Here is a 13363-nt window from a genome sequence, read left to right on the forward strand (position 1 = left end):
TGGTTATCTAACCCAATATTCTGTTTTCAGAAGTGGCTAACTGATGCTTAGGAAAAGTATTGGAATATCGTGCAAACATTTAGTGATGCTTTCTAAGAAGACTCGCATGGCCACCAACAATTAGCAGTTCTGGGACTTCTGAAGTTGTCATTTATTCAAACATACTTAAAAGAAAAACTGAAATGGAGTATAGAGGCTGGAAATAGAAGCAATTAATCATATTAGGGAGCAGTTCTGGCTTTCTTATATTCTATAAAACATGCAAAAGAGACAAAATAAGGAAAGTTATAGTCCACTCTGCTTAGGCTGACTGTCCAGTTCCTTTACAATCCAGTTACTCCTCTCCCATTTCTGCTTCCACAAATTTGTCATGAACACCTCAGGAAACAGAAAGACTTTGTTGCTTGGAACAAGCCCTGATACTCAGGTACATTGCTGGGACAGCAGCCCCTCACCACAATTACCCTTTCAGATCACAGAATCACAGAATTTCTAGGTTGGAAGAGACCTCAAGATCATCGAGTCCAACCTCTGACCTAACGCTAACAGTCCCCAAAAGATGCCCCCTTTCCAGAAGAAGGTCACAGCTGGAGGCTAAAACTGTCAAGGTATCAAGGTATTTGCCTTACAGCAAGCTTTATCACATGAAAATTTGTTGGTGAAAGCCACATATGAATATATCACTCCCTGTCACACAAAGCAAAGCAATGACTTGCCTCAAGTTTGTATTTCTTTGCCAGTTTCTCCTGAATTTAGTAACCTAGCTACACAAATTATGGCATTTTTTTTGATAAAGTGCTCTGTCAAAACTGTTATCTTACTCAATTCAGTTAACCAACAAACATAAGCACAGCTTTTTACTAAAAGAATGGGACTTAAGTACTGTCTACTACTGTTTTTCCTTTAAACATTTCATCACAATAATTACTCAGCAGTGAAGACATAAATTAACTGTCAGATTGTAAAATGAGATCATGTTACTGTTTGTCTGTTTTATTAGATAGCTTTTTAAGTGTGGCAAATATATTCAAAAACTTAGCAGCTCTACATGGAGAAAAGTATCAAAAGTTATAACATAGAGCATTTTCTGAAGCAATTGAAGAGCTTCATCAGAAACCACCTGAAGCAGTGAGTTAAACCATATTACATCAATTAAAATAATAAGTATGATACTATAATCAATTTGAAAGTAAAGGTTACCCAAAAAAAGTGCTTGAAAATTAAAGTCTGTATGGCAGATAGAACAGAGCTTTACAAATTTAGTAAGTAGCAACCAAAAAGCCTAAGCAATACAACTCCATGCTGGAAAAATACAAACAAGCAGTTCAGCTTGGGTGCAGAGCTGAATTGTCAAATTACAGGAAGCAATTCACAGTACAGTTAGATTTTCCAAATGTTGTTTTCTAAAACAACCCTAATATTAAGAATCACGTACTATGTTTCAGCAAAAACTACAGTAGAAATAAAAGGTTCATTCTAGTTCAGTTTCCTTATTCTACAAGATGAACAAATTCTTCCTTGAGAGGCAAAGATGGTGAGTGAACCTGATTCAATAAGAATTTGTGGAAGTTTGGATTGTGTGTACTTTTTAAAAACAAACAAACAAACAAAAAAAAAACACAAAAAAACAACAAACAACAACACTATTGTTCATCTTTCTTTACTGCACTCATGCCCCACCTTTGGGATCCCACTGACATTCTCCCCCATGCTCCCACAAGTACCTTCAGTTCTCTTGTTTGCAATCCTCGCAATACTTGTACTCCCTAACTGCCAGCAGTACAAAAGATCCTTTGGCACCATGCACACACACGGTGCCTGAGCAGCCAATCTAAGAGGTACAGACAACTGTTGAACTCATAATGGAATTACTCAATGAGAGAAGATAAGATCAAGTGTTTTTTCTACCTATACACCGGTTTTCACTAAGCTCGTAAAAAACGAAGTTAGCATCTTTGAAAGCTCCATCCCCACATTAGATGTGACTGCAGTTGTCCAGACTTTCTGAAGTGGGAAGGAACACAGACAGGCAACACGATGACATAAGCCTTATTTCCTTTGGAAGTCATGCTAAAAATAAAGAATCATAGAATTTATTTTAGTTTGAGCTAATTGATTTCCTTCTGAGGGAAAGAACAATGAAGCTGTGTATTTTTCTATGCTGTGCCACAGAAGAGATACGGCTCTATTACCAAATTCTTTGTAGAGTTCAAGCTGTTATGTTAACCCATGTGAAAGCTCCTAAAACAAACAAACAAAAAAGCCTACATAACATAAAATTCTGATACAATGTCCCTGTTTTAATATAATATCTCCCATCTCCAACACAGGACAGTCAGGTTATTTGAGACAAAAACACGATTTGCACTTCCATTCATATAGTCACACAGCAGATTCTCAATTATCTTAATAAAATATCTGGAGACTTAAATGTGGGATATAATCCTTTGTAATATTGCTGAAGGTTTATAGGTTGAATTATTATACTTTAATTCAAACATATCCATCTGAAGGAGTAAATGAATCATTCTGCAACCTTTTAAAATATAAAAAGGTAACCAAAAACTTAGACTAGAAAAAGACCAAATCCTTACAAGATATATCCAATCCTTACAAGATATATCAGTGCTGTGTATTCATTCATAAAGCTCTTATCAGGACAGCAAGCTATAGCTGCAGAATTTTATCTTTGCAACTCAATGAAATGTTACTTCTGGCAGTGAATTATTCACCAGTGTGACAAAGTACTTTGAACAGGAATATTGAGATCATCTTTTCTGGCTATACTGTATTCCACGTTTTACTAACTTATCTTCCTTATTTCACAACATGCAACAAGCCCCATATTTTAAGTCAATAAAAGAGAACACTCACCAGACCAACCAATCAACCTTTTCATCAAGAAAGAGAGACCTTCCTTGCAAGGAGATTAAACTTTCCATTGGATCAGCTAACATGCAAGCAACACCTGAAAACTACAAGTGATTCCTCTTCCTTACTCCACAATATGTCTAAAAAGATGCTATTTCAATCTTTCACTCACTATGGACTGCTCTGTCAGCGATGATCTTTACAATAGAACACTTTGCTGTGAAAATCCCACTCTCCTTTTGTGTCAAGTCTCAAGGAAAGACCCCTCCTTCCCACAGTTGTGTGCCCTACCAGAGAATTCTGCTATTCTGAGAACTGATGATGATAAGCTAAAGTCAAACCCCAAGAGAAAAGGGACAACTGAAACAATAGAACTGTAGCAAAACTCCCTCTCTACAAACAACTGAAGGAAACATCTGTAGGTTTTGCCCTTGCAGTGTTCTTAAAGTTCTTTAAGCTTCTTTTCTTCCTAACACCTGCAGGGGTGGGGAGACCGAATACGCCAGCACTTCCATTTATCTCTTTTCTGAGAACTCCCCATTTAAACTAGGATCATTATTCATGAACCAATTAACTGCAAGATATTTACAGCATCATGTTTTGCTGCCTTTTAGAGAAGTTTACCTACAGAATGACTTGCACAGTTAACATTCAGCATTTCTGTGAACAGAAAAACTGTGCAAGGCCACATGGATTCTTTGTGCTGTACATTTGAATGCCATTACTGAGAAAACTTGTGGACTTCATGGTATACATGAGTGTTTCAGTGATTTTCTGTAAGCTGCAAACATCCACGTTGATAAGCTGCTTCCATTTCCAATGAGAGGATTCTTTCAGTTCCTCTACTGACCATAAACCATTTAATTAACTTAGTCAATAGAAAAGCCTCAGAAAAGTGTTCAAGTGCGATGATGAAGAGGATGCAAATGGTAAGTGATGGAATGACAAGGTTAAGGGAAATGAAATGGAAATGTTCTGAGATCTTCTGCCTTGCATTGGAGGGCATCTTCCTTAAGAAAGTTTGAAGTACATGAACTAGGACGACAGACTTGTGAAGTGCAGGGGATTTGTAACAATGAGGAATTAAGCATGGTTGTATACGATTAAAGACTGAGGAAAAAAGCATTTTAAATTAAGTTCTTTAAAAATATTTGCAATTTTATACCAAGGTAGTAGTTACTGGAACTTAGCTGGATACATCTCAAGGGCACTTTCATCAATGGCAGCACTTTAAAAATTTTGTATACAAAAATGAGTATCTTAGTTAAAATAATGATGTGTTCCCATAGCAAGTTTACCAAATCTCACTAAGTGGCTACAGTTTATCAAAACATTAAGCTGAAAGAATTGACCTAATGCAGGCTAAGTGCAGGAAATCTATTTTCAATGCAATAACTTTGCCAGATGATACATCACACTTACACTAGGAGCATATATACACTTCCAGAAATTCATAGCATAATGTCAGTGAATTTCCTTTTGCATACCAGCTCAACCTTTTGCTTCCTTCCCCTCCAACTCTGGGACTGTAGCCTTTATACCTTCTGCACCACCAGCAAAGGATAGTTTTAGATTGTAAGTTAAAGAGGTTAATAGCTTTGGCAAGCATGTTTAACTAAGGAAAAAGCTCATGCAGGAATATGTTGCATTTATAGTAAGTAGAATCATAGAATTGAAGTAATTTAGGTTGGAAAGGAGCCTGGGAGGTCATCTAAACTGAGTTAGATATGGGTGCTCATGTCTTTGTTCAGATTTTAATTTCTCCAAGGACAGAAACACCTCAACCTTTATGTGAATATGTTTGAAGGATAAACCAAGCTCAGCACGAATTTTATTTTCTATGTGTCTTTTCAGCACTTCCTCGGGTAACTTGGGTCCAACACCTCACATGTATATTTGCTGCATGCTTCCAAGAAGAGACTGACTCCATATTCTTAATAAACCTCTTTTGGCAGTATAACTTAAATGTGTGACTGATTTCCTCACTCCAACCTTTTGCCTCTTCTCATATCTGTGAAGAATTAGCCAGGTTTATTTTGCTGATTAATCAACAGTAAGTCTTTAAATATAAGTACAAGATCTATACAAGGCCTCATCTGTCAGTTTTTCTGCCTTATGCTTTAATGAGTTTGAATGTCTCTTCGAAATGTGTTTTACAAGTCTTCTTTCTGAAATACAGATTAAACAGAACTTTGAAGCTAATCTGTTGTTAGGCCGCAGAGCCTACTCGAAAAAAACCCTCCTGAATCAGTTGCTCCTATGCAAACAGACTAAAGCCTTGGTTTATTTCATTACACAAGGAACAAGAGAAACCGAATAGTTTAACTAACACCCTCCACACTGCTTAACCGGGATACTTTTCTTTTCAAAGTAACTCAGTTATTTTTTCTCTAAAATAGCACCTAGTACATGTGGTTGAATTTATACATTCTTACTAACATGCACTCAGGTGCATTCAAAAACATGAACGAAGCTTTAGAAGAGCATGCAACAACTACATTAACAATCCATACACTACATTAACAAACCTGTAGTAGGGGCATAGATACATTTTTTAAAAAATAAGCCATTAAACCTGAATTTGCAAGGTCAAAGAAACTCTGCTCCTTACATAAAGGACAAATTGGTTTCATACAAGTAACATGAATAACATTACCCTGAACCACTAAAAAATTCATTTCTTTCACTAACCTTTCACTTCTACGGCCTTGCTATCTCTGAAAGAAACACCAGCTAACTTTAATGATACAACATTCAGTGAAGGAGGAAGCGTGGGTGTTTGTAACAATGACATGGTCTTCCCACAGAGCTAGATTAAAAACTTAAATATGGGCATGAGTAGAGGATACTCCTCCCATTTCATAGTCACAGGCTGAAAAACATGCACCTTCCCACAGATGGGTCCTCTGTGGTTAAGAACATTTAACAAAACAATGGCTTTCACCATTTTTTTCCTTTCTTTTTCAAACATTTACTTCCGCTTTCCATTTCACCATGAAGTGTGAACATTAATGTCACACCTAAGGCACTAACAATTCCAGTGTAATACTGTTGGGGGCAAGAAGGGAGAAAAAAGAAAGAAACCTGTGTGGAAAAATGAAGTTCAAAGCTCCCTAAATACTACTCAGTTAAAAGCCTCTATTTTTTTTTTCTTTTTTTTTATGGCAACCCCTGGCCATTGTGATTTCAAGATCACAAAGTGTTTAAAATATGTATTACCAAACCATTTACATCTACAAAATGAGGAAACAAGCAAACTCATTTTAGTCTTTTTAATTTTCTCTTCCTTAATAGAAGGCAAAGGATATGCTAGGTTCTTTCAAATCAGCATTGAAGGATCTTACACATAAACTACTAGGTATGATAGATATTCAGTTGACATTCCCCATATATCAGCTACTTTTTTTTTTTCTTTTTTTTTTTTTTTAATAGATGTCAATACTGAGAAACAGATTTTACACTGGGGATGGACAGTGCTGTGTCAAGACAAAAATTAGTTTCTTGACACGATAATCTTGATAAGATCAAGCCTGCCAGATTATGATCCCATAATGTAATCAATCTATTGCTCCAGCTAAATACATAGATTTGAAGGTTACTAATAAAATTGTAGCTATTTTGGAATATCCTAACACGGTCCTGAAACAGTATCATAATTCAATAGGACTACTTAATTTTTACTATAGCTTCTTGCCCTCAAATGACACAGCAGCGTAGAGATTGTGTTGATGTCACAGAAAGACAAATGGGTAATAATTCGTTCTTCACTACCAGAGAAGTTTTCCTCATTCCAAACTTGGAAGCTGCAAGGGTACCCTTATGAAGAAAGACTGCAACAGTGATAATCTTCAGGTACATAGCAGGTTTAAAAAAAAAGAAGAAAAGTGCAATTGAAAAGAATTCCCTGCACAACTCCATCAGCCTGCCTTTAGAAATAACGAGTCATAATATAGATCTATCACAGAATATTTTTTCCCAAAGGCAAGATTCCCCATTTCACAAATCAACCTATCAGGATAGTTTCATGTCTGGTAGCCTGTTGGTATGACACAAACAGTTTCAGGAGAAAAAAAAAATAAATTAAAGCAGCTTTTCAGCAGACCTTAGAAATAATAAATCCATATAATTTTTTTTCTATCTATCTTAAAGGGATGCCATAAACCTTCATATTCATAGCTCTTCCCTAATGTATACCTCAATGTTTAAAGACTTCTGAAGATATGTAACATAACAAAAAAAAAAAAATGGATTTTCTATCTTGCTTAAAATGAGATGTGTAGCAAGTCAGTAACAGCAGTGCTTCAGTGAAGAAAATGCAAATCAATGAAGAGCAAAACACCTCCAGGGAAGCTCAAGTCAAGACTAGGGAAAGCTAATTTTAACTGAAAAAGAGTTACCAAACAAGCACACTTACTAAATAGTATGTTTTACTTTAGTATTATTCTTGTAATCATTTGAAAAACAAAATAATAGTAGTAATACATATACATGTATGTATGCAGGCATAGGATAAATGTAGTGAACATAGCTAGCAAAGATATAGTCAGAAGATAGACTAAATTACCTGTTCTGAACTGGTGAGGCAGCACAGCAATGATAAAAGTGTGGTATAACAACAAAGTAACCTATTAGGCTTGGGAAGTGTCAGTGTAGACTCCATGCATGCATCAGTGTTAACTTTGCAGTGGCAGCAGCAGTCAGATGAGACGGACAGCAGCACAGCAAGCAAGAGGAGAAAAAATTGACAGGGAAGTTTTCTTCACAAAGGCTGGGAAGCCCTGGACTAAACAAAAGTCTTCTTGAAGTCCTCTTCAGCACTGTCTTTAATGACAGGTTTTGTATGCAGCTGTGATTTGAGATGGCGTGGCTTGGAAAAGCAAACCTATTCATTCCCTGTGAATAAAGCTCTCTTTAATATATGTTCCTTTGGGATTAGAGCAATTTTTTTTTTTTTGTCTATAATATGTATGTAATAGCTCCAATCTTTTCTGCAGACTCTAATCTGAGAGAGAAAAATTGCTTCTTTTGTCTATGGCTCAGCCTCAAATTGTACTCGAATATGATAGTACCTTAGATAATTTGGGTAGCAGGAGCAGTCTAGCTACACCAGTACAAAACAAAAGACAAGCTTGCCCTGTTTTTTTGTAGTTTGCCTATGTTCAAAGTTCACTCTAATTTTTAATTGTCTTTTTTTTCCAGCCACAACCTGTAGGATATTCCTCAAATTGTATTTAGAAAGTAGAACATTCACTCAAAGTACATTCTTAAAACGATCACCGTGTTCTTCAGGGAAACAATACAATAAATGAAAAAATATCCTTGGCCCTCATGTCCAGCATGGTTATTTTAATTACTTAACAGGAAACAGTTCTAGGTGTTGACATGTTGATACAGTACAATATATTTAATAAGTGGAAGAAGAAATTGAAGATGATATTAATAATTGATATGTTTCAAGTCTTCTAAACTAAGAACTGTTCCCCATAATTCGTTTTCTAATTTGCACTGGTTTTTAGAAACAAAATAGAACATGACTGATTAAGACCCTTAAATCACCCTTAAATGATTAAATACAGCAAGGAAAAATCGATTAAAAATAATTATACTTGGTATTGTCAGGAGGAAAAAAAGGTTTATAGGGAAATTAGAGCATGTTTATACACTCTGACAGCAACATTATCTTCTGAAACTCCAATGTCCACCAAGATTCCAAGCATGCCTTGGAAGGATTAAGTACACAGTAAGTCTTGATACACAAGTTTTATCTATAAATGTGTCCCCAAAAGCAAACAGAACAGTTTGAAGGTAATTGTGTCTTGAGGAAAATGACTTAAAACATTACCCAGGGTCTGAAGTAAAAACAAGCAATAACTTTCTGCCATTCCCCCTATCCCTAAAATGCTCACGGCAGTCTGAAAAATAAATAGCTATATGCTGTGCTAATTGCATCTTGAACAGTCTTGAGCTTCAGATAGTGAATGAAACTGATGCAAACATATTTCATAATAAAAAAGGCAGCTATATGATTAAGATTCAAGGTTCCAGATCTAACAATTTAGCGATTAAAAATCACCGTCTTACAGTTGCTTGCTAGTAACTCTCCACATTGTTGTGGATTGTTTCTTCACATCAAAAATATGCATCATTTATAATCAGTATTAATTAACACCTTTTTTTGATAACATGAGACTGCAGGTTGGGAGAAAAATGAGCACTCTAAAGACAATGTCAGGACAATAAGAAGATACTCTTGGCCCTCCTCTACAAGAAAAGCAATGACAGATTTTCAGTTTCAGTATTTTTCTAAAGCATGTTTCAATCACGTCAATTCAAATCTACTAAAGACAAGCACAGCAAAAATAGGTAAGATAGCTTTAAAAGATTTATCAGTACACTGTACGGTGTTTGCTAGTTAAAAACTAAATATTCCTGCACTGTTCCAGAAGTCCAGGACAAATGTTTGTCTATACTTAATACTAAAGAAATGCAAGTTCATAGAACGGCTTGGGTTGGAAGAGATCTGAAGGATCATCTGTTTCCAAACCCCATGCCATGGGCAGGGACACCTCCCACTAGATCAGGTTGCTCCAAGCCCCATCCAACCTGGCTTTGAGCACTTCCACGGATGGGGCATCCACAGCTTCTCTGGGCAGCCTGTGCCTCACCACTCTCACAGTAAAGAATTTCTTCCTTATATCTAATCTAAACCTGCCCTTTTTTAGTTAAGCTTTTTTCTTATAAAGCAGATTTATCTGGTAGATAGCTCTTTCAATAAAGCACTCAGAGAAAGAAAGATTTGTCCACACATATAGACTAAATTTTACTTTTTATCTTTCAACAAACGGAGTGAGGCAAGTAATGGCTAAAGTAAGAACATATAGGAATAAAAAATCGGAATGTAGACTAATATAAACTGTTGAAATTTCAGTTTAGAGAAGAAACATTTTTGTATTTGTCTGGTTACTGCATATTTGACCTCAATTTTTGAGGTATTAATGACCATTTTATTTCACAAAAGCCTAACAGTTCATCAGATTTATGCAAGCATTTTTGCAGTTCTGTATAGTATCAAATACTATAAATATTCCAAAGAAACAAAGAATATGTTGGGAATAACTTATTAATTCATACAAACCTAGTTTTCTATAACATAGTTTTCTCCAGAGTGAGTGATACAGCAGAATCTTTCACTGCTCGGAAAAGAAATCAACGTGCTATTTTCAACTTTAGAATGCCTTATTTTCACTGGGAGAAATACCTTCAAAAACAGGCTTTCTCCCTCCACTCTCAGCAGACATAGGAAAGGTGAAACAGGAAGGAGAAAAAATGCAGAGGAAGAAAACTAAAAAGAAAATTGAAGAAAAAACAATAAAAGCAACAAGAAAGTTGAAGGCAGGACACAATCTACCAGTCACAGTCACACAGAGTGGCTTTTTATTTTTTTGTCTACAACTTCTATACTCATCATCTCCTCATACGATCTTCCTCTCATTGACTTTATTTTAAAACTACTTCTGCAAATGTATAATCTGCCTGTGCACGTCATAACACAGGAAAGATGTGGTTTAATATCTATGACTGTTTATAACATCTAGAGGCATCATCACATATATTATTATGGCTATTACTGATACTACTAGTACTACGGTTCCTCTGACTTCCAATAAGAATAAGAGAAAAATATTTTCAAAGACCAGAGTGACAAGCTCCAAATATGCATACAACACGTTAAATTTTCAGTTCTTTCATAGAAACCTCTCTGCTATGATGTAGTAACAATAACGTTGTCTTCAAATACGATGAAAACACTTCATGTCCAGGATTTGCAGCCACAGCTAGTGGTTGCACACCATCAAAGAGATAGGTTATTCTTCTCAACCTGCACTAATACATTGCTGCTCAAAATACATCATGCTTTTGAGTTATAAGGGGCCACCAGAAACTGTTTTCCTTTTATAACATTATAAATGAAGCTGCATTTTAATGCACAGTATTCTCCCATCCGAAAGTTGCAAAGTAGCTCTGTTTTCTTTCTGAAATTGACCGATCAATGCCTTGATACATTTATTATTATTTTTAAGTTAACATTGCATTAATATGCAATGAATAAATTACTCATGAATAAAGTAATAGGAAAGACATACATTGAATATAATATATAAGCAAATATATAATCACTGTACAAAGATAGGAGCTTCAAGCCCTGAAAGTAAACCTAGCAGTGGTTAGACTGCCACAAGGGAGAACAACTGGCACAGAGCAAAGTAGCTGAAGGTGAAAAGAAGAGACTGCCTTCAGAGAGGCAATCTACAGTTCCTCTGAGAAAGAGAAAGATGGATGACTGCTCGTATTATGTTCGCATGTTTAATCAAATGCAGTAAGTCTTTCAACTCAGCTGGAACTGATAATGGGGAACATAAATCAACTCTTAAGAGTTCAATAAAGGTTCCCCAAAAGAAAGAAAGTTTGCAACAGGTCAGAAAGGGCTGCAGAAGCTACTTGGAAATGGGATATTACAGGTACGAACAGGCATGTCTTTAATTTTACTGAGAACTCAGCTACTGAGAACTTTAATATTATAACTTATGACTGTTTTGTGCCAAAGCTGTTTTGGTTTTAAATCAAAATAGGCAATGAACTGTTTGCTGAAGGTCTTACCTCCTCTGTGGACTACGGTTCTGAGAGAACTCTGAATCGCTGTCTTTTGATGTTGGAGAGCCCTTATACGTATAAAAAACATCCTCTGTCTCAGTAATATAGGTAATCTCATTTGTAAGGTTATCTACAGATGAGTGTCGTGGTTTACGAATTTCATGACGTAGTCTAGGACTCCGCCTTAAAAAAAGGAACATGAATACAGGTAGGTAGGTTGTAATTGAATAGCATGTAGAATTCTTTCAAGGTGATTTCAATCCTACTGCAATCTATGTCCTAAAGTCTTTATATGTTAGGTGCACAGGTCTCATCTTAAATAGTGGATATATCAGTTTTTAAAAAAATTGTTATGGTATGCTAGGTTCAGTACACGTGTGTCCCCCAAATGCTGCCTGGACTTGTTGAAGTTATAATCGAAGAATCATAGAATGGCTTGGATTGGAAGAGACCTGAAAGATCACCTAGTTCCAACCCCCCTGCCATGGAAAGGGACACATTCCACTAAACCAGGCTGCTCAAAGCTTCATCCAGCCTGGCCTTGAACCCTCCTAGGGGTGAGACATCACCAACTTCCCTAGGCAACCTGTTCCAGTGCCTCACCACCCTCATAATAAAGAATTTCTTCCTAATACCTTATCTCAGCCTCACAGAGGAAGTGCTCTGGCCCCATAGCTGTCTTGGTAGCTGTTGGCTTTTGCTGAGCTCACTCCTGTTTGTATTGGTGGGCCCAAAACTGTTTGCAGCATTTTAGATGAAGGTCTAATGAATGCTGAACAAAATGGGGATAACTCACTTCCTTGATCTACCATCTGTGCTTCTGTTAATATATCCAGGTTGTTACTCCACTTGTTACTAGTCTTCAGGTAGGGTAGAAATTATTGCAGTCATCCAACCCCCCACCCCCACCCCACCCATATTTTTTCTTAATCTGTTTGTCCACCTATCCAGAACAAAGTATCATAACGTGGATAGAACATTTTTACAGACACTATCAAAAACTTTGCTGATGTGGAGGTAAATGATACCCACTCTTCTGCTGTCATCATATCTATTCTCAAAATACCAGCATATTTAAATGTGTACGTAGGCACTACATAACTAGTCTGCTAGAATACATACAATTAGAAAAGGTAGGAGGCTGGAAGGGAGGGTAAAGGCTGAAACGTGATTTACCAATTAGGGGTAATAGGAGGGGATCGAGAAGGAAGGCTTTTGGTCTCTAAATGCTCAACAGATAAAGATCTCCTCATAGATGGGTTCCAAACCATCCCACCTATGACTTTTCTGCAGTACTGGCTGTTTACAGACCTGAAAAGAAAACAAAAATAAAAACTTGTTAATTATTTTGCATAGGAAAATTCAATGAAATAAAATACGTTTTGAAAGTCAATTTCATAATTCATGTTTTAAAGAGTCCCCTGTTCTTATCCCTCAGTCACAGAGCCATTAGCTGTCCCTTACTCGTGGCAATAAAACTGTTCATCCCTGCTACAATGCTAATTAAAAACCTGGGTAAAAATAACCATCTCTGAGAGTTATTTTTAACCTAATTGTGTTCAAGAAGATGGAGGGGAAAACAGGAAATTTGGTATGTTATATTGGCACCAAACCAATAGTGTCTGACAAAACTATTCAAGTATAGGCAAAAGATTATAGACATTTCACTAGTGGCTTAACAGTGCAGAACCACTTTAACAATATATATATATACTGTTTCCATAATGATGCCACGTTGGTTGACATGTCCATTACAGGAATACACCATTAGAGAAAGCTTTGAGAAAGTCACCTCCTCAATACCATCAGCATCGGAAGAACAAGTTCATAACAACCCATA

General features: G+C 36.3%; 1 protein-coding gene across 1 annotated transcript in view; it reads right to left on the minus strand.

Annotated features, from left to right (window-relative positions):
- PTPN3 (protein tyrosine phosphatase non-receptor type 3) overlaps positions 1-13363 on the minus strand; it is a 122353-nt gene that overhangs the window by 36118 nt on the left and 72872 nt on the right. The window contains exons 13-14 of the mRNA XM_084306877.1: positions 12700-12834; positions 11530-11706 (exon numbers count right to left, since the gene is read on the minus strand). Coding sequence (XP_084163003.1) covers positions 11530-11706; positions 12700-12834 — 312 coding nt within the window. The remainder of the gene's footprint in view (positions 1-11529; positions 11707-12699; positions 12835-13363) is intronic.

This window comes from Netta rufina (genome assembly GCF_964035555.1).
Source record: "Netta rufina genome assembly, chromosome: 2".
Lineage (NCBI taxonomy): Eukaryota > Metazoa > Chordata > Aves > Anseriformes > Anatidae > Netta > Netta rufina.